At 38.9% G+C, this 26276-nt stretch overlaps 1 protein-coding gene across 2 annotated transcripts in view; it reads right to left on the bottom strand.

Moving 5' to 3' along the window:
• The window catches only part of nectin1b (nectin cell adhesion molecule 1b), a 114627-nt gene that overhangs the window by 8601 nt on the left and 79750 nt on the right, over positions 1–26276 (bottom strand). For both annotated transcript variants that reach the window (XM_028464251.1, XM_028464252.1), the window contains exons 4-5: positions 25056–25173; positions 16960–17111 (exon numbers count right to left, since the gene is read on the bottom strand). In XM_028464251.1, the coding sequence (XP_028320052.1) occupies positions 16960–17111; positions 25056–25173 (270 nt within the window). The remainder of the gene's footprint in view (positions 1–16959; positions 17112–25055; positions 25174–26276) is intronic.

Raw genomic sequence — 26276 nt, 5'->3', positions numbered from 1 at the left:
TGCTATGAAAATAAAGTGCCATCAACTTCCAATCTAAAATTCACCAAGGAGTGAGGTAGTTTAACAAGATCTGATGTGGTTCACATTGACACCTAGTGCTACGTGCTATGCATATGTTAGCGCAAATAAATGTTGTTTTCATTAATAAACATAATTAAAAAAAATTGTTCTGGACATTTTTTGGATCGATACGATAATTGCGCGGTGGAATATCGCAAAAACACAAAAGGACTACAAAATTACACAAAAGTAGAACAAAAATACACAAAAGGACGACAAATACACAAAACAGAAAAAAATATACATAATTACAGAAAAACACACAATTTTTCTGTAATTCTGTGTTCGTGTTGTCTTTTTGTATATTTTTATTGTTGTTTTGTGTATTTTCTGTTATTTTGTAGATGTTTTGGAGTCATTTTGTCTATTTTTGTTTTTGTGTGTTTTGTGCGGATTCAGATATATCGCCAAATCGATTTTTTCTTACACCCTTACTAATGACATCATTTGTGTGAACATGCAGTAAACTTTCTCCACATTTTTGTTGCAAAAAAACCCGGAAACAGACTTGGACTGCATGTTTTCCTACAACTGCCACTTTCTCTCAAGATATTCAACGTTTGTTTGGGCTGCAGGAGAATCCTGTCATTGAACCTTTAATCGACATGAAAATGCACAGAAAAGCCAAAAAGTCAGCATTGTTACTCTTGGATAATTGCGTTTACTAAAAATGTCTTTGATGCATTTCCTTGATATCCTCTGTATTGGCAGTAATGTTAAGTAAAGTGTAGAAAATGTAATCAATTACTTCTTTTAAAACATACTTGCGTACAAGTAAAATTACTGATTTAGAAATATATTCTCAAAAAAGTACAAGTACCCATTAAAGCAACTCTATTACAGTAAAGGGAGTACTTGTAATCCATGATGATGAGAAAATAAGAGGTGAAGCTAAAGAGATGGGGCGGAGGAATAAAAGAGTGTTGGAAGGGACGGGCGGGAAAAAGAACGGCGTAATGAGCACGTGAGGACGGGGGGACGATCAGACGACGCATTAATACAGAGATTTCAAAGATCCTCATTAACTCCCCGTCTGATTTAGCCAGTGGTTGTGAAGTCATGGAAATGTAATGCTGCCATTATGAATAAAAGCTCATCAGTGACAGGGATGTAACGCACTGCCTGGGGAGCCGCAGCTGAGGCAAATCTGCTTTTCATCGTCGTGCTGCATATTTTATTCTGTTTGTCAACACACACACACACACACGCACACACACACACACACACACACATATTGTGTTGACAAAACCTCCACTAGTATGCAGGTAAATGCCACTAAAGTCATATTGTTTTTATCAAAAGTAGGGCCTCCGATTTTCCAAGATCGCAGAAAAGGGACGGAAAATTTGGAATTTACTTCTGGAAACAGAAATGGTAATATTCTTGTTTCCACCCGTGGTTATTTCATTCTTTGTTTGTTTATTAGCAGGATTATGTCAGACAACATTTTAACCAAGATTCCCTTTGCACCATGGATGATTCCAATACATTTTAGAGATGATCTGGATCAATACTGTATACTGTTATGGATCAGTTTTAAAAATAAAAACATCCCTATTTATCACCATTGGCCAACTTAACAAAATTCATCTCTTGTTTCATAAATAACTGATCTTTGAAAACTTTCACTCAGTTATGTTGAGTTGGTTCCTCTATTACCTCAACCTTCATTCAAATGGAAGATTTTTTTTGCAATTTTTCAAAAAATATATTTGCTTTTTTTGTCAAATCAAACACAAATTCCAATCTGACACTGGATACTCTTTGAAATGCATGTTTGGGGAAAAAAAAATCATGTATTTGCACAATACTTTTTGGTCTAATGTGTAGCTTTAGCAAGTGCAGAAATCTCCCGTGATCTCAAGCTGTGCTTGTTTTAGCGCATTCCCGCTATGTGCAAAGATGAAATTAATGACAGTAGTTAAATCTATTAACCATTAATCATGTTTCGCATGATGTCGGGACGTTTAGTAGCCTGTAATCAAGTCTGATTAGGGAAAGCCGATTAAATTTGACAAGAACAAAATTGTATTAAATACAATTTTTTTTTTTTTTTTAAACTTGCAAGAGCAAGTAAATGGCAACTAACTGTAATTCAAGTACCAATATGAAAAACAAGTGGTATGTTTATCAAACTGTCAAATTACATTTTTCAAAAAAGTTGAACTTTTGCTTCTACAACAGATTCTGATTCTGGTAAGTTAAAATAAATAAATAAATAAATAAATAACCACATACATCTGATCCAACCCTAACCCAGAATCTGCCAAGAATTGTATGTTTTCATACAACTGCCACTTGCCCTCAAAGAGATGTTATGTTTTTGTACATTTAGGCTGCAGGAGAATCCATTCATTGAACCTTTACTAGAAATAAAAATGCACAGTGAAACAAAGCATCAACGGATAATCACGTTGACTAAAAATATCTTTGATGCATTTCCATGATAGCCTCCGTGTTGGCAGTAATACAGAGTGAATGTGCAGTGAGGATGCATTATTGGGTCAGCAGACAAACAGCAAATAAATCTGCTATGCTAAGCCAGGCGAGGTCACAGCACTGTGTGTTTGTTTCCCCTCCCTCCCCTCAGCTATTCACTCATTATTTATTTCACTTTTTCTCTTCCAGCTTTGGAAGCAGAATGTCTAATGTGTGAATCACCACACAGCATCATCATCATCATCATCATCGTCAGCAGCTGTTGAAGCCTGTGGTCAGACCCTGAGACAGCGTCTGACCTACTTCATTGGGCTCCAGGGAACTCATGACAGATCCAATACCACACGAGTGGACAGCGAGGAGGATGAGGAGGAGGAAGAGGGCTCAGCCAATCCCTGCGCTCCATCTGTCTGCCATGTCCCTCTGCCCTATAAATCCTTTGGAGAGCAGAAATGGTGAGCCATGCAGAAATAAATGCTAAGATAAATCACTCCCATCTCACCTTTCTACCCACAGTGACATTAGCATTTTACTCCCCCATCTGGGCTATCTCCTCAACTGCAAATAAAATACACTCCTCACACATGGTCACTCATCACTCATCACCCATAGACTCCATTTTATGGACCAGAGCTGCAGCTACAATGTCTCCCTCCTCCTCAGCGGCAGAGTTGATCAGAGCCGAAGCTTTTCTGTGCAAGTAAGGCTCAAACATACACGGGCTGACCCCGCACAAAACAGACTCAGCGCGGACTGTCCGCTCTTCTCAGAGCTATATACATGGGCGCACCGCCACGACATAGTTTCCATTAAAATCCTACATGTCCTATGATTCTGAGTGCTTCTCAGTAGTCCTTGTACTCCTGGGGTGTGTTTTAAAGGTGTCGGTATTGTTGTAGCTCGTCTGCCAGTCTCTCCTCTAAGCTTGTGTTCATCTCTCCAGCTCTGTTTCACCGGGAGGGTGAAATGCAGGTCGATGTTACATTTAATGTGGGTCGATACAATGCTGAGCAGTGTTTTCTGTGACACCAACTACGCGGAGAAGTCCTCGCAGTTGTAAAATCTAAGCTTTGCATTAAATTAGCCTGGCGGACTCCTCGCGGCCTCCGTTTTGCGGGTGTCTGCACGAGTATGTTTGAGCCTTTCGGGTTCTACTTTCACACTGGTTTAGTCCTGAACTTGGTCCAAATGAGCAGAGGACAGGTGATATATTTATCACCTTGGTTTGGGTCGGTTTGTGTTCAGAGCGCAACTTCTGATCCGCTCCGAACAGCCTCTGGTGCAATTGCATAAGCTACATTACTAGTGCAGAGACGTCTCGAGACAGAGAAACAGAAACCAGAAGAAGAGGCTCAACAGTTGGTCAAAGCAAGCGCTAAAGAGTGCTCAGAAACGTCTTCCTTCTCCGTTTGTTCTTTCACAACATTCAACAATGTAGCAGCAACAAGTTTCTCCGCTTTTGGTGGTTTGAGAGCTCTGTTTCACTGATACTTCCTGTGTTTGATCTTTTCTGAGGGTGCTTGTGTTCATAGCACTGCTAATCGTTCTAGACTTTGATTGGAAATGCTCAGAGACCAACAGAAACAATCACTCTAGAATTTGCCTGTTTGATCTGCTCTAGACTTTGTTTGCATGCCCACACCACCCAAACAAGGAGGACTGTCCAAGCAAAGGAATCCTAGAGCGCTTTAACTGTTCTAGGATCCGTCCGTGTGAACGCACCCTTACACAGGGTACAGGGGGGGCCCGTAGTCCACCAGGTTTTTAATGTATCCCTGGTGAAACACCGCTGAGGGGCTCGTTAGCAGACTTTCTACCAAGCCGTTTCAGGAGTGTTGGTGCAGGGAGACATCAAAATGATGGTGGACTACTGGCCCTGCAGGACCGCGTTTGGACACCCCTGGCCAGGTACACACATCAAGATAATCGTGCTGTTTTTGTCCCAACTTTCCGCCTATACCAACCAAAGACAGAAAACACCAGATTATCTTTTGTTTTAATAGTCTCCTATAAAATGATCCTGTGGTCTGAGGCGTGTTAGGAGTAAATTTGACTCTGAAACGGGGCTGATCTAATCATGACCCGTGATTTGTGACGGGGAATGGAATCTAGCCAATGAAAAAGCGAGCTGACTGAGAAACACGTAATGATGTGTTCAACGCGATCTCTGAGTTCAACCGAGTTCAGGGGCAGCACATCAAAATATCTGAAACACGTCTGACCGCTGTGATATTTGGATTTTTTGCCACAACTTTATCGAGTAGGAGCTCTGACTTCAGGTGGCGTTCCAAGCAGTGTTAATTATGACAGCAATTTTTGATTTAGTTTTAGTCAAAATGTAGTCATAAGGACTATTTTAGTCATAGTCTAATGTTAGAGTGAAGTATTTAAATCTTTTTTTTCTAGTTTTATTCATCTAAAAGACATTAAGAACCTAGTCGACTAAATCGGTTACAGATATAGTCGACTAAAATATACAGGATAAGATTAAATTACTATTGATCAACCTGATATTGGTTATTACTGTTTGTAAATATTATGATTAGATTTTGTCCCATGAGACAAACTTAAATAGTTTTTTTTTTTTTTTGTCGACAAACCTATAAATAGATTCTAATAGAGTTTTTTTTTTTTTTTTTTTTATTTTTTTTTTTTAATTAGTCAATCTAGTTTTTCCAAAAAAAATGACCATGAGTTCCGAGTCACTTTTTTAAGTAGGAGGTCAGAAAAATTCAATTTCTGAGTTACTTGGAACGCAGCATTGGATCACATTGTTAGATCTTGTTTGATCACGCAGGATTTTTGTCTTGGAGGAAGGTCAGTGGTTGCACAGAGTGTGTGTGTGTGGGTGTGTTTAGATGATCAGATCACACATGCACGCACACACACGCACACACCCCTATGATCAAAACCGTTCTATGCCTGATTTTTTATCTTCATGCGTGGGGTCTGTAGCAGATAAAACATCTCTTCAGATTGAGAAAATCCTTCCGTGCGTACCGCGCCTAAAGGGAGCGTTATCATGCTAATGTCGCTTTTGGATAATGAGGTGTAATCTCCTGCAGAGCCCCGCCCCCCTGTAGAGAGGACACAGGGACACCATCTACTACCACAGCTGAATCTTTCAACCTTTACATCCTCTAGAAAATGACAGTGAACACGCTTAACATCCCGTCCGACAGCACCATTCTACCTGAGTGGAATAACATACAAGGCACACTCGTGAGCTTTGGACCTATGAATAATGCAGGCGGCGGTGACGTGGGAGGGCGAAACAAGCACTATAGAGCAGATGAAGATAGACTTCACGGTGACAGGCGACGACAAACAAATTTCACATTGCCGGGGGAGCCTTTGCAAAGCTGACATTATCAAAACTCGTGTCTCTGTCAAGGAAAAGGCGGAGACTAACGGGTGCAAGGAGCCAAGCCGCCGTAGCATGTCACTAATATATGAGGGCCGCATTGGTTTATGACAAGGACGCCGGTGTTGCACTGTTGCAGCTTTTATTACACAGTGATGCTATGGTGTACAGAAGACAGATGCTCTCACATGTCCGCTTCATCACTGCCTGCTTCTGTTTACCCTGCACTGAGGGACAAATAGGAGGTGGGAAAAGTTAATATTTAGCTCATACAAATAGACTTTTGGGAGTATTTACCAGATTTAATTATTTTGTTTGGTTTTTTTTAAGCAGTTATCTAATACTTCCATTACATTTAATTAATCTTATCAATTGGTGAGTCGAGACCTTGTGAATATATTAAAACAAACATTTTGTGCTTTTATTCTCATTTAATTAGTTTGTACATATTTATAGTTGTACATGCAATGGTACTAAATAATTGGCATAATCATTTCTTCAGGTTTTCCGTATTTTTCATTTTGGTTGATCCCTAAAATTAATAATCTGAGAATCTTGAATTTTAATGACAAACTGGCAAACAAAAGTCCAAACTCTCCTCATATGTACGGTGCTTTAGGACTCGGATGATAAATAATAAAGTCACAGCCAGTGAACCGTCTCCCCTCCTTTCCACCTTTATCTCTGCACCACACCCGGATGCCCTGAAGCTCATTTCTACAACATTCATCCAAATATCCAGCCCAGTAGAGCATCTCTTTCGCTCACATAGATACCTTTATTTATTTACATCTAGCAAATCTCTCACTGTCGCCATGTGACCGACGACCCCGCCCTGCAGCTTTTCCCCCTTTGAACTTCCTTTTCTCACGTGGAAACGAACCGCTGCCTGCTCAGACGAGCGTGAACAAATGTTGACAATGGCTGCAGTGCATGTCCTTACAGAAACATTCACCTCAAGCCTCTTTGCTACATTGTAGGGCAGTGTTTCTCAAATGGGGGTACGTGTACAAGTAGGGGTAAGCAAAGGCACTACGGGGGTACTTGAGAGAGAGGAAAATTAACAAATGAAATAATTAAAAACAACAAGAAAATACACAAAATGACACCAAAAACACACACAAAAAGATAAAAATACTTACTATTACCAGCAACACACAAAACAACAACTAAGACACACTAAAAATACACAAGATTACTCCAAAATACACAAAAATAACAGACACATGCAACACGACATAAAAAACAACCAAACGATACCAAAAACACACACACATACAGATAATAATTTAAATAATACAGAAAACACACAAAAACACACAAAACAAGGGAAAAATATAATGAATAATAAAAAACAAACAACAAAAAAATCCACAAAATAAAACCAGAAACAGATGAACTAAAAGAGAAACACACAAAAACGACAGCAAAGACTCACTAAATGAGAGAAAGACACACAAGATCACAACAAAATACACAGAAACAACCAAACAACACAAAAAAAACACAAAATGAGAGAAAAATATACTGAATAATAAAAGAACAGACAAACAAACAACAAATACACAAAATGACACAAAAAACACACAAACTAATTATGATATAAATGATCTTGATTAGAACATGAACTGAAAATACAAAAGTCAGTCTTAGTCCCACCAGGAGGGAGAAGATGACCATAAATTATAAAAGAAAAAAAATAAATAAATAAATAAAAAATATAGAAATAAATCTATTTATGAAGCAATAAATACAGTTTCATTCCACTTATTTACAAAATGAAATTATTGAAAATGTGTGTTATCACTCATTCAGTCTATCATTATGCTTTATAGTTGTTTTTTCATTGAATTCTGAGCAAAATGTGGTAGTCAGATTGGATTCAAAATTTTGAGAACCACTGTTAATCTAGAGAACGCTCTCGCTCCATCTGGTTTAACCTTGAGTACCAAAGCCCCCCGTAAAGCAAAGCTGGGCCCCACCTTTGCACTGCAAAGCAACTCCTGCTGCAGAGCTGAAAACAGGATGAAAAGCAGAATCATCCAAAGGTTCAAACACCTGCTGATCTGATATCATTGCTCACAATGGATCCTGGTAATACAACAGGAATAATGCATTGTGTTTGGCTCAGTCTGTCCCCTCTGTCTTACTAAGGGGAGCAACGCCATGTGGGAGTCAAGGTCAAAGTGGGTAAACAAACGGTGTTTTGTAGTGAATGAGCTGATTCACCAAAGAAAAGGTTCCCACGTGTCGTATGACCGCGAGAAAAGAAAACACACAGCGCCTTTTGAATGTGATAATGGTTTAATCATAAGGCCGTCGGAACAAAACCACCATTCATCAGCTCCGATTGTGCTCGGCAAAGAATTTAAAGATGGCCATGTTGATTTGTTTCAAGAATAAACAGTGTGATGCAGGAAAAGCTGATTAGCTTAATGAAAGAGTGGTTTAGCTATGTTCTTTAGTCCTTTTTCAATGGATTTCTGCAATGCAATGTTTCACAGGACTGAGAATTCCTCTGTTCCTCTTTTATTACATAAATACTTGTTTTAATAACCAAATCAGATCATTGCCTCCTGGGTTTGACTAAATTTCAGGAAATGCCTCATCATTGGTTGGCCCATTGTTAAGAGGGACCAAGCTCTGGGGGAAAATCCACAGAAACACACAGATAGGGCCTCTGATTTTCTATTTCAAATATTCCATTCAATGGGATACCCATTTCAGCATTATTATTGCTTTTACCGACTTTACCTTAGTTACGGCGATGCCGTTTGTTCCTCCCTGCCCTGTGTGTGTGTGTGTGTGTGTTGTATGTTATCTAAACAGACTGTGTCAGTGCACACCTGCTTGATCCTCGCTTCCTTAAAGACTCCACCCACATGCAAAACTGACTGTGTCACCTTTGATCCACAATTGGTCCTTGTCCTTCTACCCACGACCCCTACTCGCCAATCAGTGGCTGCCATTCACCAACTGGAAATCCGACAGCCTTCAACCAATCAGCCTCGATCAGCCCCAGCCGTTTAAAAGGACCTCTTTCACCTTCACTCAAGGCGGCTCACTAGCAGTTTGCTGTTACCGGCTGAGAGTCATGTGTGTTTGCTAAGCGCTAAAGATAGGGTTTTTGATTGTTAGAAACTCTGTGATCCACTTGCTTTTGTTTGAACACTTTTACATAGTCCTTTGTGATTTCCTTAGTTGTTCATTTGGTTTGAACCACACAGTGTTGTTCTTAATTAGGTTTTTGCCAATGCGTTTGACTGTTTCCACTTGTTTATTTGATCTGAATTGCTCCATTCTGAATAAATAGTTTGATTTTTTTACAACTGGTTGTGTTGCACTCCATTGCTCCTAGACCTAAGGGGTCTTAACACCCTTACTTCATGAAAATACTGACAAAGTTCCCATAATGATACCTTAAACACATAATGCGGATGAAATAATGTCAACCATGTAAGGGTGTAAGAAAACAATTTGATACAATATTTCACCAGACGATTATCGTATTGATCTAAAAAATGTCCAAATTAATTTTCTGAATATTTTTTAACTTAATTAACTTTAATTGTGCCAACATTACATAGCACGTGAACGCCAGGTTGCTAGGTGTCAGTGAACCACATCAGACCTTGTTAACTACCTCACTACTCAAAGTATTTTAGCTAGGAAGATGATTTCACTTTTATAGATGAATGTGGTTATTTTTTTTAAAGAATTTCACAGAATCAGAAAATACTTGTATTTCATACCATTTTGTACTTGTAAAGGTGAAATTTGTAATTATTGATATTGTGATATAACATGATGTATATCGAATTGTTTAGTATTGTGATACAACATATCGTGACATGCAAATTGTGAATCGTATCGAAGCCCAAGTATGTTTGAGCCTTAACTTTAGACATAATTCAGTAACTTATTCTGGGTATGAACTTTTAAACTCAATAGGGATATACAAATAATACAAATCTGGTGTGTAGTAGATGGTTTGTTCTTTTTATCTGTCCCCTCCTCAAGATACAAACACCCTTGACAAAACATGATGATATATTGTACCACCTTTAAAAAAAAAAATAATCTAAAGGTGCTGGTCATAAAACTAGTATATCAAAAAGTGAAACTTGTATAATGAATGCATTCATTTCACACAGACTGACATATTTTAAAGTGTTTAGTTCTGTTAGTGTTGATGATTATAACTGACAACTAATTAAAACCCCAAATTGAGTATCTCAGAAATTTAGAATATTGTGGAGACATCAATATTGAAGATACCTGGTGCCCCACTCTACTTGGCTATTAACTCAAAACACCTGCAAAGGCCTTTAAAATGGTCTCCCTCTAGTTTCTGTAGGCTACGCAATCATAGGGAAGACTGCTGACCTGACAGTTGTCCAAAGACAACCATGGACACTTTGCACAAAACACAAAAGGTCATGGCTAAAGAGGCTAGCTGTTCACAGAGCTCTGTGTCCCAAGCACATGAATAGAGAGGTGAAAGGAAGGAAAAGATGTGGTAGAAAAAAGTGTACAAGCAATACCGATAACCGTGCCCTGGAGAAGTTTGTGAATCAAAACCCATTCAAAAATGTGGGGGAGATTCACAAAGAATGGACTGTAGCTGGAGTCAGTGCTTCAAGAACCACCACGCACCGATGCATGCAAGACATGGCTTTCAGCTGTCACATTCCTTGTATTAAGCCACTCTTGAACAAGAGACAGCGTCAGAAGCGTCTCGTCTGGGCTAAAGACAAAAAGGACTGGACTGCTGCTGAGTGGTCCAAAGTTATGTTCTCTGATCAAAATACATTTCGCATGTCCTTTGGAAATCAAGGTCCCAGAGTCTGGAGGAAGAGAGGAGAGGCACAGAATCCACGTTGCTTGAGGTTGAGTGTAAAGTTTCCACAGTCAGTGATGGTTTGGGGTGCCATGTCATGTGCTGGTGTTGGTCCACTGTGTTTCCATAGGTCCAAGGTCAATGCAGCCATCTACCAGGAAGTTTTAGAGCACATCATGCTTCCTGCTGCTGACCAACTTTATGAAGATGCAGATTTCATTTTCCAACAGGAATTGGCACCTGCACACAGTGCCAAAGCTACCAGTACCTGGTTGAACGACTATGGTATCCCTGTTCTTGATTGGTCAGCAAACTTGCCTGACCTTTAACCTCATAGTAAATATTTGGGGTATTGTGAAGAAGGAAGATTATGAGACGCCAGAACCAACAATGCAGAAGAGCTGAAGGCCACTATCAGAGCAACCTGGGCTCTCATAACACCTGAGCAGTACCACAGACTGATAGACTCCATGCCACGCCGCATTGCTGCAGTAATTCAGGCAAAAGGAGCCTTAACTAAGTATTGAGTGCTGTACATGCTCATACTTTTCATGTTCATACTTTTCAGTTGGCCAACATTTCTAGAAATCTTTTTTTGTATCGGTCTTAAGTAATATTCTAATTTACAAGTTTCACTTTTTTAATGGAATTCCTGAAATAAATCAACTTTTTCATGATATTCTAATTTTATACCCAGCACCTGTATATCTAAAAGATACAACAAAGGAAAATCTCATCACAATCAAATCAGGAACACCAATGTTCCCCCAATTCCACTTTCTCTTTCTCATACCTTCACATTCATGGTTGATTAAAGCAGGAATGTGGTTCAGTATTGTTTGATAGGTGACTCCATGTGTGCAGAACACACATCTTTGGGGAAAAAAAAGCCATTTCCACTCTTGTAGCTCAGACTCCACCGTGAGCTATCCCTAAACTAATTGGAAAGCAGTGCTCTGGGCCTCTAGGTGACAGTCATACCTCTGCCGCAATCCATCCATAAAAGCAGGGGGTGCTTGATTAAAATACGCTTTCCTTAAGTGCTTCATCAGTGTGGCATCCCGGCGTGAGAAAATAGCTTCTCTCTGACACAAACAAGTTGCCACAGGGCATTTTATCTTCCCTACACCGGGAGCATCAACCATCGTCTCTCCCGCAGGTGGATATCTGTGCGTCAGTCCACAAATTTACATCAAAATGAAGACAAAAAAGCACTCCTGCCAGGTTCATGTATAATGCAACTAGTGCATTAGATCAATCATGGTTTGGATGTAGAAAAACCTGAATGGTGCATTGCATTTAGTGGCTTAATATTAGTCACTGCAGTGATGCAGCTTAGCTTAGCTTCAAACAGAGGAGATCTACTTTAATGATTGAGTTCTTGACTCAGGCTGCCTCCCATGACAGACTCCTACTCTAAACACCTTTACGTCTTTTTTTTTAATAGGAAGAACAATACTGTTTTGTATTATCAACATCTTTTGTTGCAGCCTTGAACATAAACTCAGACTCACTGCCCCTGATAGATTTGTCCAAAGCAATTTGCGGAACAAAAATATGATCTTTGAGGCTAATGCAGCATCTGAGTGCTGCTATGTCATTATTTACGTGCTGCGCCAAGGCCTCACAGATCAATGTATCGTTATACGAGTCCCAGAAGAGCTTCTTTGTGCCAACTTCACAGAGCAAACTTCCAACACATTCAGCTTCAAAAACACACGAGCAAATCTTAATAATAACATTTGCAGCAAGCCATTTGTTCTTCTCCACCAGGAATTTTCAACTTTTGCGCTAGGGTAAACTATTATACCATGAGACACTTTAATGATATACTATTAAACTGTTTGATTTCCCTAATTGAATTAATACATGTGTTATTGCAAATAATACGACTGGCTTTAAAACTCATGGGCAGCAGGATGAAATAGTCCTCCAGACCACTAGGTGGCAGTAGGTAGCACAATCATGCGGTGTGAATTTATCTTAAAATTTGTACATGGGCTGTGTTGGAAATGTCATTCTACCATACTACTCATTCTAAGTCTGGTGTCAAAATTAGTATGTAGTCTGTTCACATTAGATAGTATGAAAAAATTGAGTACACGAGAAATTCTTGGGTGTATATTATAGTGGGACATTTTCAAAGGGCACATACTAAATCGCCCCATGATGCCTTGCGAGCGGAATATAAAATCGTCCTGGGACTGGCTTCACACTAAAAATCAACATCCTCTTTTCAAAACAAAAGCATCTCTTCTTGTCTCCATTAGTTTTAAAACCCTTTCATTAATAGGGCTCTTGTTTTGAAGTAAACAGGAAGTTTTGTCAGTAGCACAATGAAGGGTCTCCAAAAATTTTCTGAAATGTCGGCATGAAATGTGTACACTAAATTTCATGGATCAAATGAGCACATGTTGATATTCTACTTGGTCATTTTATCGCTTAAAATGTTTTCAGAACTTTCAAAGGTGACGAATTAATAGAGATATTTAGCCTCAGTGTGATCCAGGTTTTTGTTGTAGGTTTGACATAAATCTTAGGAAATGTGGAAGTACACTTCAGTGGGAACGCTCATCATCCTAATCATACTTGGTATGGTATATGGTAGACAGTATATACTATATTAACTTTATAGTGTATAATACGGAGTGTGACATTTCAAACACAGCCATTGACTTTTTTCATTACACACATATCCTGTGACTCAAACATTAACCAAATATAAAACCCAAATTCAGCTTTCTAAAACAGAAATAGTTCTATGACATGAAATATCTCCTTACCCACATATTTCAGGAGTATAACTTCATCCAATTTTCCCCATGAAATGGGTGAGTAAATGTGTATGGAAGTCGGGTTGCAAAGGGAAGGACAATCTCTGATAAATTTTACGGGAACTTGAGCTCAGGAATTTTGGGAAAAATAAAAAATATAAACTTTTCATGGAAATTATTTATTGGAATTAACTGGAATTTTGGGAGTAATATCAAAGGTTGACCATCAAAATAGATTTTAGTGTCATTTAAAATATCAGAATCAGTCAAAATACTAATATAAGTTAATATTTTTGACTTTTTAGTATCCTTTTAGTTCCCTTTAACAGAAGAGATGAAATGTGTTCAAGATGGACTTGATAATCAAGTCAAATCAATCTAAAAAAGCACTTCATACAAAAAAGATGCAGCTCAAAGTGTTTTTTACAATGTAAAAAAAAAAATGCACTGTTTCGTTTTGCTATTTAATCTGGATTTTTGGAATATTTATGGAATGTTTAGTCGCTCAGTAATTACATCTAAAAGTGAAATAATAAAGAAAAAAAAACCTTAATATTCTCTGTTTCAGGTATACCTTGAAGAAGCAGAGTTTGGAAAATGTTCATATGGTCATTTGTTTGAGAGCCACTTATTCCTTAAATTTGCTAAAATGAAAATATCCCTTAATCTTTTTACCATAATTGTGACAGTGTTAAGATGTTCCTTAGGAAAGAGGTGACCACAGGGGTTACCTTTTTCATCTGGTGACAGTGAAAGACTCTATGATGATGAATGCTGCCGAGCTACAAAAGAGTTACTTAAGAGCATGTGTGACCAAAATATAATAAATCCCAACGCTACATTAAGTCAGTGTATCCAGTCCGTGCTCTTTCAAAGCTGCTCTCCATATTCGATGGGGGGGGGGTGAACTCTGAACTGTGCTTCAGGAAAAAGAAGCTGCCACCGCTCCTTTTAACTTTTCCATTGTTACTATGGAAACTAGAAACAAGGCTTGTGAGACCATGCCTCAGTTTGCATTCCTCACAAAAATCGGGGGAATTTGCAGTCAAACATTGTCGAGTGACATAAACAGCTTTGCATGCGGCCATTGGAAGGCCTGAGCAGTGAAGAATGCAGGATGTGCTTCAGCATGATGGTGATTAATGCAACTCACAGGGAGGTGTAAATCTTCCACTGAAAGCAACACAATTACGATCAAATTATTATGTTGAGATAATTAAGCACTTTTCTTTATGACTAAATGATCATTTTCTTTATGTACCTCGTAACAATGTGCAGCAACCTGATGCTGAGAGGATTGGCAGCACTACAAGTGGAAGTACCAGAGAAACAAACCTCTGCTCCTATGTGTTTATCTCAACAGCCTAATAGTGATGTACTCAGAGTAAAGACCACACTATCTGACCAGAGAATCAATTATTGTATATGTATATATTTTTATGAATCTTGTAACAAAGTGCAGCAACCTGCTGCTGAGAGGATTGGCAACAGAACAAGTATGAATACCAGTGTAGCAAACCTCTGCTCCTACGTTTGTATCTCAACAGTTTAATAGTGATGTAGGGAAGACCACACTGAGACCAGAATGAACCGAAGACCTGGGCTGTGTTCAAAATCGCATATTAACGTACTGCTCATACTAAGTCTGACGTCAAAGTTAGTATGCAGTGCGTTCACACGAGACAGTATGCAAGTAATACCCAGATGTATATTATATCAGGACAGGTTTTAAGTATGCACGGTGGGCACACTAGTCATACTCAAACGCCCCATGATGCATTGCGAGTGGAATGAGAGTCGTTCTGGGACCAACTTTATTTTTGGGGTTAAGTGGAGGAGTCAAGTGGAGTTAGGTAGGGTTAGGGATTGGGGTAAAAAGAGTTAGGGGCTAGGATAACAAAGGGTTAGGGTAAGATGGCACGGGCAACAGGACATTTTTACTATAAAAAAAACAACAACTTTAATTTCACTTAGTATTCTCTTAGTATGTATATCATTAAAGTGGAAAATAAAACTTAATAAATAAAATATATAAATAAAAGGGGTTGGGGGTAATGAAGGGTTAGGGTTAGGTTTTAGGGTTAGGGTAACAAAAGGAAGGGGTTAGGGGTTCGATAGGGTTAGTGTTGGGGTAACGAAGGGTTAGGGTTAGGTAGGATAGGTACCTAGCAGTATGGCGCGGGCAACAGGAGGGTAACGAAGGGTTAGGTTTAGGGTAAGGGTTAGGGGTTAGGTTGAGATAGGGTAACAAAGGGTTAGGGTATTGGTTAGGTAGGGTTAGGGGTTAAAACTCCATAGGGTTACGAAAGGTTAGGGTAACAAAGGGTTAGGTTAACGAACAACACTTAATGACAGCCTTCATGACACCCTATTCATGCTAATGACAGGTTTCATGTCATAATAATGACAGTGCACTGTCAGCCTTATGTATACAACTCAAAGTAAAATGTTCACAAAACTTCCCGTATCACTCTACAGCTCCGTCTTCGTTTCATTTCCCCCCCTCCTGCACCCCCACAACCCCACAATGGAAGCGTTAACATTCCATCTGATGAAGCTACATTTAAGAAAAAAACACAGTGAGTGAGAGGAAACAAGGGAATTAAAGGTATGCAACGATACTGTAGGGCACAGCTGTTGAGTCGTGAAACCGAGCACGTCGCTTCCGCGGACACAACATGAGTCAACATGCAAAGCAGTGCAAGTTCAAACACCAAACACCACGGCTTCCCAGAAACCAAACAGAGGAAAAGTCTTCAGCTGAGACAAAGCAAAACTGTGACAGTCTCACACACACACACACACACACACGCACACACACACACACACACACACACACACACACACACACACAGCTGGGACCAATAAAGACAGATCCCCACGTTAGTAGCATGTTTGAGGTCGATATTGCAGCAGGAGGCTTTCAGTGCATGATATGGACTGGACTGAACCAACATGTGTGTGTGCGCCATCAATTATATGGATCACAAACTGGATGCATTTATTTCCCCGAGAAGAGACAAACGATGGAGCAACAGCAAAAAAAGACACGAGCCGTTCAAAGAAATGCAAGCATGATGCCAACAAAACCATGATCAATACAGTACCCTCACCTCAAACATCCAATTTTTTTCTCCAGGCCCTGCTAATAGACCTGCTTTGTACTGCTCCCACACACATGCTCGGAGCGTAGCAAGACAGGATGACAGGGGGCGCTTGGTGTGTGTGTGTGTGTGTGTGTGTGCACTGTTTCCTTTCTCATCTAACCTGCTGTTGGGAGCAGCAGGGTGCAGCACAGCCAAGGTTAGCAAGCTCCATGCAAGAAGCAAGAAGGCTTAGCCTGCACACTGAGATCTGTGTATATCTGAGTGGAAAAGGGGTCTAATATGTTTAAAAAACACCTTTAAGGGGGGTACTGTACCGACAAAAGCCATGCCAGAGTCACTGCAGAGAAAGAGAGGTGGATATGACCCCATTCTTACCAGTGATGTTGACGTCCACGCTGCCAGTCCGAGTCCCAATGCCATTACTTGCTTTACAGACGTACATTCCAGCCAGGTTGTAGCTCACCGGGCCCTTGAAGAACAGGGTGTTGTTGTTGATTTCTGCATTGCTGGGCAGAGATCCATTCAAGCTGTGGAAAGAAGGAAGAAGCGTTAATACAAACACTGTAAAGCTGGACGATATATCGGGATTCAAGATATATCGAGTTTTCTATTTTGGCGATACAGTAAATTACAATATCGCTTGTTTTAGGAGTCGCTGTTTTCACTACTTCTCAGAACAGCATGAACAGCACAGTTAGATGAATTACTGAGTGGGTCCAAACTCAGCCACACTACTGAACTCACTCACACGTGCTGTCCTTTAGAGGAGAAAAAGACTGAAATGACACATATTGTGCAGCTGTTTGTTAATAAAAGTGCCTGTGTGGCATTTCGCATCAGCAAATTTAACCTAGCGTTGTCTTTCTGGTGAGACTTTATTGGAAATAAGAGATTCATATCATATATCACTATTTTGAGAGAAAAATATTGAGACATGAGTTTTGATCCGTATGGTTCAGCCCTAAAACACTGTCAAGGGGCTGAAAAACAACAGACCAAAATAGATAAGCATGACAAAAAAACATGAGAAATATAGTTTCTATGTGGTAGGGGTGGGGTGGGGTGGGGTGGGGGGTTAAATACCAAGAATACTTGACAGTGCTACATCTAAGCTGTCATCTATCAAGTTCAAACCGCATCATAAGGAGAGGCTACCCCAGCAAGTTCAAACAGGTAGAATCAAGCTTTTAAGGCATGTGGAATACAAAACATAAACCTTTAGAGCACGGGTGTCAAACTCCTTTTAGTTCAGGGGCCAAATACGGAGGGGTTTATTTTAAGATTTTATGCGGGAAAATTAGTAATTTAATCATTATTATGCTCTAGTTTGCATATCCGCGTATGAATAAATTATAAAACATGTACGTCACCGATATCAGATATCAGTCCCTGCAGGATCTTCACTTTCAATTAATATAATTTTGTGACCCATTTCTATATAATTTGGGGAAATTCTGTGGAATAATTCTAAGAAAATTGCAGGAATTGGGAGAAATTGAGTTCTTTTAACAATTTGAGATAATTTTTTTTTATTTTTAAAATGACTTCCATCACGTGATATAAGCAAGGGAAATGTGAGTCCTGTTAATATTGTGGAGTTTGTGTATTATTTTGGAGATATCTCACTGATATATCTTGACCTGAATTAGTTGGTAATTTACACAATGATTCATAGTTTCTGACTTTTTCACTTTCTGCTGTGGGTCGAATTGGATGCTCTCAAGGGCCGGATTTGGCCCCCGGGCCTTGAGTTTGACACGTGTGCTTTAGAGGAAGTATCAAGGGCAGCAGCTGATCGAGTGATTCGTGCAGGACCTGACACATCAGGCTGTCACTGGGAACTGTGGTCTGGCCTTTGTGCTCCCATATCTCTAGCATGTTGGGACTGGCTCTGGTCTCTTTGATCAAACTGGTACTGGTACTCTTAGCTCATGGATGACTAACACTCCAACTCTTTACTTCTATTATCTGCACTTCCTTAAATGGAGAGTGACAACACATGGTTTCAGGTTTCATGACTATTAGTCCTTTAGTGTTGCTTTCCTGTTGATCAGCTTCATTAGGTTCTCTGAAAAAAGCTGACAACCGTCTTTACTGGGCACCCAGCAAACCATAATGGGGCTGAGGGGTAAAACTTTTTTTTAATTTTGTGGTCTGTTTTTGGCCACTCTAGTTTGCAACTTTTAACCAATTTCTGTGGTTTTTAAAACTCCATTTCACCACCTTTTCCGCCATAATTGTCACTTTTAAACCTATTTTATTTCTGAATGAAACAAGGATTTACATCTTTAAGAGACTGTACTATGGAGTAAATAATAATCAACTTCCTGGATATCAGTGGATATTATTCAGATAAATACATACATGTGGTTATCACAGATTATAGAACAAATGCACCATCATTTTGCTGACTTTATGGATGGACCCCAAAAATCTCTCCCCTTTATTCCCCTTATAGATGGTCCCTCTGGGACATTTATTTTTGGGGTCGCGGGCTGAAAAGTTAGATAATCACTGGATTAAGGAAGTGCGTTACGGAGTGTTTATTATGATGAACATTTCACCCATATGTATATTTTATGTATATCTACGCATACAAACTGATAATAAAGGGGGCAAAGAAACAAATAAAGTTGCTCATATGTTTATATGTCAATAAAAGGCTAACAAGTACAAACAAGAGGGAATGATTAGCATCGGCGCTAATCTGTATTGCAAAAATAATCATTGTAATTGAAATGAATCAGAGGCCGTGGATGATTCACTGCTCTGTTGTCCATATTGAGAAAAGGTTATTCTATCAATCACTGTCAATAAAAGGTCACAGCAAAACAAGTTACCAATTTGATCACTTTGCTTTGGCTAAAACTTACAAATAACTTGATTAACCTTTGAGAAGTTCATCTAAAACTCGGAAAGGTCAGAGGTGAGCGCATAAGTTCAACCAACATTTATTTAGTTAATGTCGCTGCTTTTGTAGCCTCCATCCATCCATCCATCCATCCATCACGTTGCACCCACAACTTTCCTCGTGTGGTAGAAGTAATCCATTTCCTCTTTGAAACACAACTACTGTTTCTGTTTGTACAAGTCAAAGTACCGGGTCGTGGGTTGAGCAAGAAAAAGGAAGGGCAACTGTTGCCTAGTTTTGTGTGGCCTCCAAAATGAACACACGGAACTGCCCCAAAACCACATAAAAATACAGCAAAGACAACTAAACTACACAAAATTACACCAAAAACACACAAGATGGCTACAAAAACACAAACCCCCCCAAAAAAATATAGAAAATGACAACAAAACCATCAAAAATATACTTTTGACACATAAAATGACAAGACAAATACACAAAATAACTACAAAGGCCCAGTCACAACAAAATGAACACACAAAAGTGCCCCAAAACCACAGAAAAGTACACAAGATCACAATAAAACCAGACTAAATTACAACAAAAACACATAAGACATATACAAAAACACAAAAAAAACAGACAAATATAGAAAATGACAAGGAAAGCACCAAAAAACGACAACAAAAATACACAAAATAACTACAAAAGCACAGAAAGTGACAACAAAATGAATGATATGACTCCAAAAACACCCACAATATTAACAGAGGATAACAATAAATAAATACCATGGCAGTAGCGTTCATGATTTATAGTGGAAGAAACCAGTGCCTTTTTTTTTTTTAACACACAAAATGACACCAAAAACACACAAGACGGCTACGAAATCACAAAAAATGGACACATTATAACTACAAAAGCACAGAGAATAAAAACAAAATAAATGATATCACTCCAAAAACACACAAAATATTAACAGATTATAAAAATTGAATAAAATGACAGGAAATATACAGAAAGAGAAGAAAAACCTTTGTTCTTTCCTCTAAATGAATTACATTTATGATTATACTTTTGTGATATTTTCCATGATAAAACTTGTCCATCTCTGACCTGGAGCCTTTGGGCCGAGTGTGTTGCTATAACAGGATGACCATGACCATGGTTCATGATTCTGAGCTCCACAGGCGCAGCAAAATGGCTGCCAACTGTTCCCCAGGGATGGTTAGTGAATTTCTCCAGTGTGAGATCAATAAAGTATATAAAATTTAAAAAAAATGAAAAAATTGAATAGTGGAAGAAGCCAGTGACGCATGCCGTGAAGTGCTAACCATTATAGCACTGCTATATCAAAGAGGCTTGAGGTCGGTCAAGTTTGAGGTCATTTTCAACAAAATTGGGCGATATTATGAGCTAATCTCCACACACACACACACACACACACACACAGACAGACACACACACACACACACACAGACACACACACACACACACACACAAACAGCCCAGCCGGTCTTCACATAAACTGCATTTACTCCAAAGCTGTTTGCTGTTTTTTTATTTCCTTAGGCTCCGATCACAAATCGCTCGCTCCCACCCTCCAACACAAACATATACACACACACACGGCACATGGAAATGTCTCCAGACAATCTCCAGTCGTGGCTGAATCTGTGGCAAATCGCAGTTTGCCAGCTTCTCGTTTCTGTAGAAAATCAATTGGGTGTTGTTGAATTCAGCATTAGAGAGAAGCTTCCAACGGAACCGATCACTGAATGGTGCTGTAGCGTGCTGTGATAGCTTCTCTCTTAGCGTTATGCACTAAAAACAAAAAGGGGACCTGTTTTTAACTCTCTAACATGTGGTGTTGCTTAATGCAAATCTACACCACTTGTCATGACGATGGAATACATGCTAGTTTTCTTTTCTAATCTGTTTTGTTAAAGCTATTGGGGCTATTGAGTTTTAATGTTATCCAAATGCTTTATCAGCACTTTCACTTGTCATTTGGAACAATAGGTATCAATGTCTTGCAAAGTGCAGACACTTAGTTAAGGTGTCTGATTTTAGGGGATTACAGAAAACTGACGGAAATAGTGGAATTCTCCTCCTCAAACAGAAATGGCCATTTTGATGTATTTTTTATTTTTATTTATTGAAACAAAAGCAGGCAAATTTGGTAACAGGACATTGAAATTACTTTCACATGCATGTTTTAGAAAAAAGTAACGCACATAAACACTATTTTCCCCCTATAAAGTAGAAAAGGCATTTAAATTTGATGGAAAAGTGGGAGTAATGCAGCAAAAATGCATTAAAAGGAGCAAAAATATGGCAAGAAAAAGTGATAAAAAAAAAAAGGTTAAAACACGGCAAATTTTGTGTCGTTGCAGAAAAAAAGGTAAAAATAAGCAATAAATTGTAAAAAAAATAAATAAGCAATAAACCTAGCTGATTAGAATAGGGTTTAAAAAAAACATGAAACATATTTTTTTTAAAGTAAAATAGTAGAAAAGAAGTATCTGAAAAGCTGGAAATCGACCCTTGCGAATAGTTAACACTATTGAAGGTGGAATATTGTGCTTATATCATCCATTGCTTGTGATATTAAAGTTTTGCCTTTAAAACAGGATGAAAAATGAGCACATGAAGTCAACGATGCAGCGCGACTGAAAACCTAATAAAAACACCATTCAATGGCTGCCATTCATCTCAGAAGGAGCGTTTTAGCTCCCAGTGATGAATGGTTTTGACCTTATGCAAAGCAGAAAAAAAAGATGATTCTCCTTTAATTAGTACACATGTGAACGCTAAATAGTCTGTTTTGGATTTTTCATCACAGAGCGGTTTTTATCTATTGAACGGGGCGACACCGGAGATGTAAAAATACAGCTCCGTCACAGCCTTGTGTTAACTGACCTCCACATGGAGCCTCGGGGAACCATCACAACAGATTTAGCTTCTCGTTTTCACTGCAGCACAGGCCGTCTTCTCTTATCCATCAGCACAGTGCTCTCGTCTTCCCTCATCACATCTTCTTTCCCCCTCTCTTCTCTGAGCACACATCTTTTTTTATGCTTCTAACGCGCAAAAAACATTTCCTAAAATACTGTTCTTTTTTCTGTATATAGCATATATAAGTGGCTGTGCCTGAAAAGCTGATTATATGCACAAAAGACAAGATAAAAAGGTCCCCGAGCCTCATTAAAGTGCAACAGCGGTTTGTGGATCAGATACAAGCACAGCACAAAAGTCCATTAATCCACGTCGGCTCAAAGTCTGGCGACATATTTCACAACCTCTCGCTCTCGCTGAGGAATTAAGGAACAAATTGCCGGCAACATCTCTCAATTTGACCAAACCATAGTTATGCTTTAAGCCGATAAACTTTGCTTTATCTTCAAACGGCTCCCCTGACGTGAGCCACGAGTTCAGTGGCTAAAACAACACCACGCTGCACCAAAAAACTCCTTATAGCTCATGCTTTTTTTTCATTTTTGCGTGACTAAATTTCATGACATTCATCTGAGCGTATCAAACCTGGGGGGATTAAACATCATCTGAGGCCTAAAATTCACATTTCCATCCCTAGCTGCTGGTGCTGGTGCCTTTGTGGTCACACCGTCTGAGGCAAAAAGCCCCAAAATGTCACCCCGCCCATTCCAACACTGTGACCTACAGAGGAAAACATGACCATGATGCTTTTTCTTTGGTTTGGACCTTGTTTTTATATATTACTGTTTTTATCAGAAGACAAAGAAACCAATGCATTAACACAGAAATCTATGATCTAATGCTGCGTTCCCAGTAACTCGGAACTCAGGATTTTCCGACCTGGAACACCACCTGAAGCTGGGGCTCCTACTCGATAAAATCAGGGAAAATATTATACATTAACATTATATCAGTCAGCCAGCTAAATGTTTGTTTCTATAATTAGTGAAGGATTGCACATACAAGCTAATAGTTTTATCCTCTTATACATACATGGGCAACTGGTGGTGTGGGGGCCACATGCGGCCGTCGGCTGAATTTTCTGCAAAGTGAATGTACAAATAGACTCCAAAACCATGGAATACAGCACTAAAATACATGCAAAACAGCAAAAATACACAAAAAACTGCAAAAAAAAAAAAACATAAATAAAACAGCAAACATACACAACAAAACACACAAAACTACTCCAGACACACAAGATGACTTGAAATATATCACTGAAAAATATACAAAAATGACAGTGAATGCAGAAAAATAGACTCCAAAACTACAACAATTAATGCGAAAAAACAGCAAAGAAACACAAAAATACAACAAACACACATGAAAGAGCAAAAATACTTATAAAACAGCAAAAATACACAACAAAACACACAAAACTACTCCAGACACACAAGATGACTTGAAATATATTACTGAAAAATGTACAAAAACAACAAAATACACACAAAAAATTACAATATAGAAAAATATAGAAATCACTGATTAAAATATAGTATGAGATATTAAGGCCCTATGCTATGAAGCTAGATAATAATATCCTGGATTTATATCCGTTAGCGGGCTTCACCTAACCAAACATTCCCTGTCAGAGAGAAGCTGTCCTACGAAGATTGATAACAACACGCTAATTTAAGCCAAGTGATTTCAGCCGTGGTATGTGAGCGCTCACATAAATGGGGGGGAGATTGTAGCGTCTGACCAATCCCTATGGAGAAACCTGGCAGAGCCACCTTTTTTACAATGGAGGAACAGCTTATGATCTAAAACAAATACAGTATAATTAATTGAAAACCATGATGACAGCAAAGAGCAACAGTGTTAGTGCAGCGCACCAGGAGGAATTGATTAGGAGGCGGAGCTTTTATACTCACTCAGATCTGATCCACTTCATAACCTGGTCCAGACCAGGATAGGTATTGCTTAAGTTTTAAATTATGAATAATTAAAATCCATAATTCAGACCAAAAACAACACTGTTGAAGCGTAAAAGCCTGAGATTATTAATGATATTAATTTAATGGATGATAAACGGACAGCGCTCTGATCAGTTAAACTTTATTACAGCACACGTGTTTCTATTCAGGTAGACCTTTATTTATCACACACACACTGGGATGAGAGCACATTGATTCACTGTAGTATGTTCCTGCTGATGCTGTCAGCATCACTATAACAAATGAATGAGTGAATGAATGAATGAATTACCTGGCCACGCATACAGAGACACAGGCTTTATCAGCTGTCTGTAGATCAGATATATATCTATGGATGTCAACAATAAATGAAAGGATTGCATTTATCCATCAATAATCTTTCTTTCCTAAACGCAGTTGTCAGATCTGCACCAATCAGCATCTACCTACACTGGGCAAGTCGTTTTCTAAGAGAACTGATTGGTCAGGAGGTGGGGCTTTAGCACTCGCTCAGATCCTAGCCAGAACAAAACGTGGTCCCGACCAGGTTGGTCATTCAGCCTAAGTTACCATGGTGATTTAGCTGTGTAAGATGTTAGCGAGCTTCGTAGGACAGCACACACTGATTAAATCCTGGAAGTTAACGTGATAAGAGGTCATACAGCTTCGTAGAAGAGTTTTGATCATAGTTTGGTTGGACTTACAGCTTCCAATCGTAGACCGTGACGGGCGGGTTGGCATCAGCGTTGCAGGTCAGCTGCACATTTTGACGATTTAAGTACCAGTTCCCATCAAAGCCTTCGATTTTCACTACGGGCTCATCTACAGAGAGAGAGTACACGATGTTAGTCCACAGAAACATAGAGAAAATCTATCATTATTACACTTTTCCCATGAATTAATATCATTGAATGTAATACATGTAGCCTGTTTTCCATTGTGTTATATTGTGTGTTATAGTCATGTCATCTCGTGCAGAGGGGTTATCAATGTCATTGAACATGATGACTGCAGAAGCTCATTTACATTTTTTGTGCTGTTTGCAACCTTGTTACTGTCCACACAGTAATTGGAGTCACCTTGCAACACAAATTATGTCGGTGAGCGAAAGGAACACAAATAAAACAAACAAAAAAAAAAAAAAACATCCTGCGTGTTGAAAAAGATGGAATTTCAAGCAAACAAGCGAACAACAAAAATACATGTACAGCCATCATTAGAATACAAGGTTATATCATCCGACAAGTCCAACTCCATCAGGGATTTCCTCCCACTTTGTCATTAAACCACCGTAAGCAAAGTGGAAATTTTTTTTTTTTTTTTTTTTTTACAAAATCTAAGGTTATTTTTTTTTTTTTTTTGGCATCTGGGCTCCGATATAAATCCTTCTTTCCATGTTCTTCTCCTTTTAAATGCTTTTTTTTGCCACTTCTCCACAAATTTCAGTACCTTTTCTGCACATTTTTTTCCACTTTCAAGACATTTTTAGCACTTTTAAACCCTTTCCACCACTTTTCCCACCTAATGTTGCATATGTTGACCCATTATTGTCACTTTTAACCTCTTTTCACCATATTTTATGCTTATTTTGGCCAATTTAACCACATTCACGAGTTATGCCTATTATTTGCCAGTTTGACACTTTGAACTCTTTCTACCATGTTTTCTTTCTGTTTGGCCACTCTAACTTGCAACTTTTAACCAATTTCTGTTTTTTTTTTTTTTTTTAAATCCCATTTCACGACCCTTTCCACCATTTTTGGTCACTTTTGACTAGAAGAATCTGTGAAAGCACGGGACAACCAATACAAGTCGTCACACAAACGTGACAGCCGATTTCTGGGATGGATAAATTAGCCAGTTTGGGACCTGAGATCAAACCGGGGTTATCTAAAGCAGGGGTTCTCAACCTGGGGGTCAGGATC

Source organism: Gouania willdenowi, chromosome 13, assembly GCF_900634775.1.
Source record: "Gouania willdenowi chromosome 13, fGouWil2.1, whole genome shotgun sequence".
Taxonomy (NCBI): domain Eukaryota; kingdom Metazoa; phylum Chordata; class Actinopteri; order Blenniiformes; family Gobiesocidae; genus Gouania; species Gouania willdenowi.
Note: the sequence above shows the minus strand (reverse complement) of the source record. Positions and strands in the feature narration are given on the sequence as shown.